Here is a 2012-nt window from a genome sequence, read left to right as displayed (position 1 = left end):
CGTGGACGACGGCTCCCTGCCGGGCTGCGCCGTGCTCAAGCTGAGCGACGGCCGCAAGCGCAGCATGTCCCTCTGGGTGGAGTTCATCACCGCCTCGGGCTACCTGTCCGCCCGCAAGATCCGCTCCCGTTTCCAGACGCTGGTGGCCCAGGCCGTGGACAAGTGCAGCTACCGGGACGTGGTGAAGATGATCGCGGACACCAGCGAGGTGAAGCTCCGCATCCGGGAGCGGTACGTGGTGCAGATCACGCCCGCCTTCAAGTGCACGGGGATCTGGCCCCGCAGCGCGGCGCAGTGGCCCATGCCCCACATCCCCTGGCCCGGCCCCAACCGGGTGGCGGAGGTGAAGGCGGAGGGCTTCAACCTGCTCTCCAAGGAGTGCTACTCGCTGACGGGACGGGCGGGTACCCGCCTGCGGATGGGCGGCTGCCGGAACAAGTGCCTCTCGGTGCTGAAGACGCTGCGCGACCGGCACCTGGAGCTGCCCGGGCAGCCCCTCAACAACTACCACATGAAGACGCTGCTGCTGTACGAGTGCGAGAAGCACCCGCGGGAGACCGACTGGGACGAGGCGTGCCTGGGCGACCGGCTGAACGGCATCCTCCTGCAGCTCATCTCCTGGGCGGCTGCCGGAACAAGTGCCTCTCGGTGCTGAAGACGCTGCGCGACCGGCACCTGGAGCTGCCCGGGCAGCCCCTCAACAACTACCACATGAAGACGCTGCTGCTGTACGAGTGCGAGAAGCACCCGCGGGAGACCGACTGGGACGAGGCGTGCCTGGGCGACCGGCTGAACGGCATCCTCCTGCAGCTCATCTCCTGCCTGCAGTGCCGGCGCTGCCCTCACTACTTCCTGCCCAACCTAGACCTCTTTCAGGGCAAACCCCACTCGGCCCTGGAAAGCGCTGCCAAACAGACCTGGAGGCTAGCCAGAGAAATCCTCACCAATCCCAAAAGCCTCGACAAGCTATAGGGTTAGCACCCCCGCGCACAAAAGTTGCCCTCCGTAAACAACGACAGCGCCTAAAAACTTTTTATTTAACGCAAACGACGACGGAAAGAGGCGGCGAAAGAAACGCGGCCCCGCCACCCCCCACCCACCTGCAGCTCGGCCCTTAAAACACTTGCAGACGGTTTTCCCGGCGCAAACTCTCGCCGCCTTGCACGGAAGAAGGGAAGAGCCTCTCCTCCTGCCTTCCACTGTGAATTTTTAAAAAGTCACAAAAAGAAGCAATCGGACTTTTGCAACTTCAAAGCGAAACCCGAAAGGTACATTTTCCAATCCATGTATAGTCCTTTTCTTATTCTCTCTTGTTTGCCTGAATGTTGTCACCAAGTGAAAAATTATTTAACTATATGTACAAATCTCCCTTTAAAAAAGTTTTACTGATGTTAAATGTATTTCGGTGCCAAGGTCAGATTATGTGCCCCACAACTGACTTGTTGCAAATAGTAATAAAAATATTACTTTAACTTTACGCTGACTTTTTTTTTTTTTTCGTGAATTCATCTTAAGTTCAGGCAAGTAGATTCCTTCTGAACCTCGGAAGTAAAATTTTTGAAAGAAACGGAAAAACGAGATGGAAAAAGATAGTCTAAACGCGACACCTAGCCGAAGCCTTAGCTGGGCATATTAACTGATGTTTTCTAAACTTCCATCTAGTTTCTATACAAATAGTGCATTTAAGAAAAAAAACCTTATACATTCCGCAGTTCAGCGTATGACAACATCTGCTGTATTTCCATAACTTTAAGCTTCCCCGCTAAATCTTGGGAATATATGGAGCATCGCACAGCAGTTCGCCAGAATTCAGACAGAACTAGAGCATGCCGATTCCTACCCTACGGTCGTCACCTTTTATTTTCTTCCTTACAGTTTTCTGTCTTTCTTTCTTTCTTTCCTTCCCTAGTAAATCTCAAGTGCTTGTATGTTTTTTTAAACATTCATCGCTATTTGCTTTCACTTCCCGGAGCGAACTCGCTATCCATTTGACTTTAACACGAAGGAAGTAT

The 2012-nt window shown here is 53.3% G+C and overlaps 1 protein-coding gene across 1 annotated transcript in view; it reads left to right on the top strand.

Moving 5' to 3' along the window:
- The window catches only part of LOC104622764 (protein mab-21-like 2), a 1308-nt gene extending 325 nt beyond the window's left edge, over window positions 1-983 (top strand). Inside the window, exons 2-3 of the mRNA XM_010289642.1 lie at window positions 1-440; window positions 611-983. The exon at window positions 1-440 is cut by the window's left edge and continues 30 nt beyond it. Of these exons, the coding sequence (XP_010287944.1) occupies window positions 1-440; window positions 611-972 (802 nt within the window). The 3' untranslated portion in view covers window positions 973-983. The remainder of the gene's footprint in view (window positions 441-610) is intronic.
- Window positions 984-2012: the final 1029 nt, after the last annotated feature.

The sequence above is a fragment of the Phaethon lepturus genome, unplaced genomic scaffold (genome assembly GCF_000687285.1).
Source record: "Phaethon lepturus isolate BGI_N335 unplaced genomic scaffold, ASM68728v1 scaffold32576, whole genome shotgun sequence".
NCBI classification, from domain to species: Eukaryota; Metazoa; Chordata; class Aves; order Phaethontiformes; family Phaethontidae; genus Phaethon; species Phaethon lepturus.
Note: the sequence above shows the minus strand (reverse complement) of the source record. Positions and strands in the feature narration are given on the sequence as shown.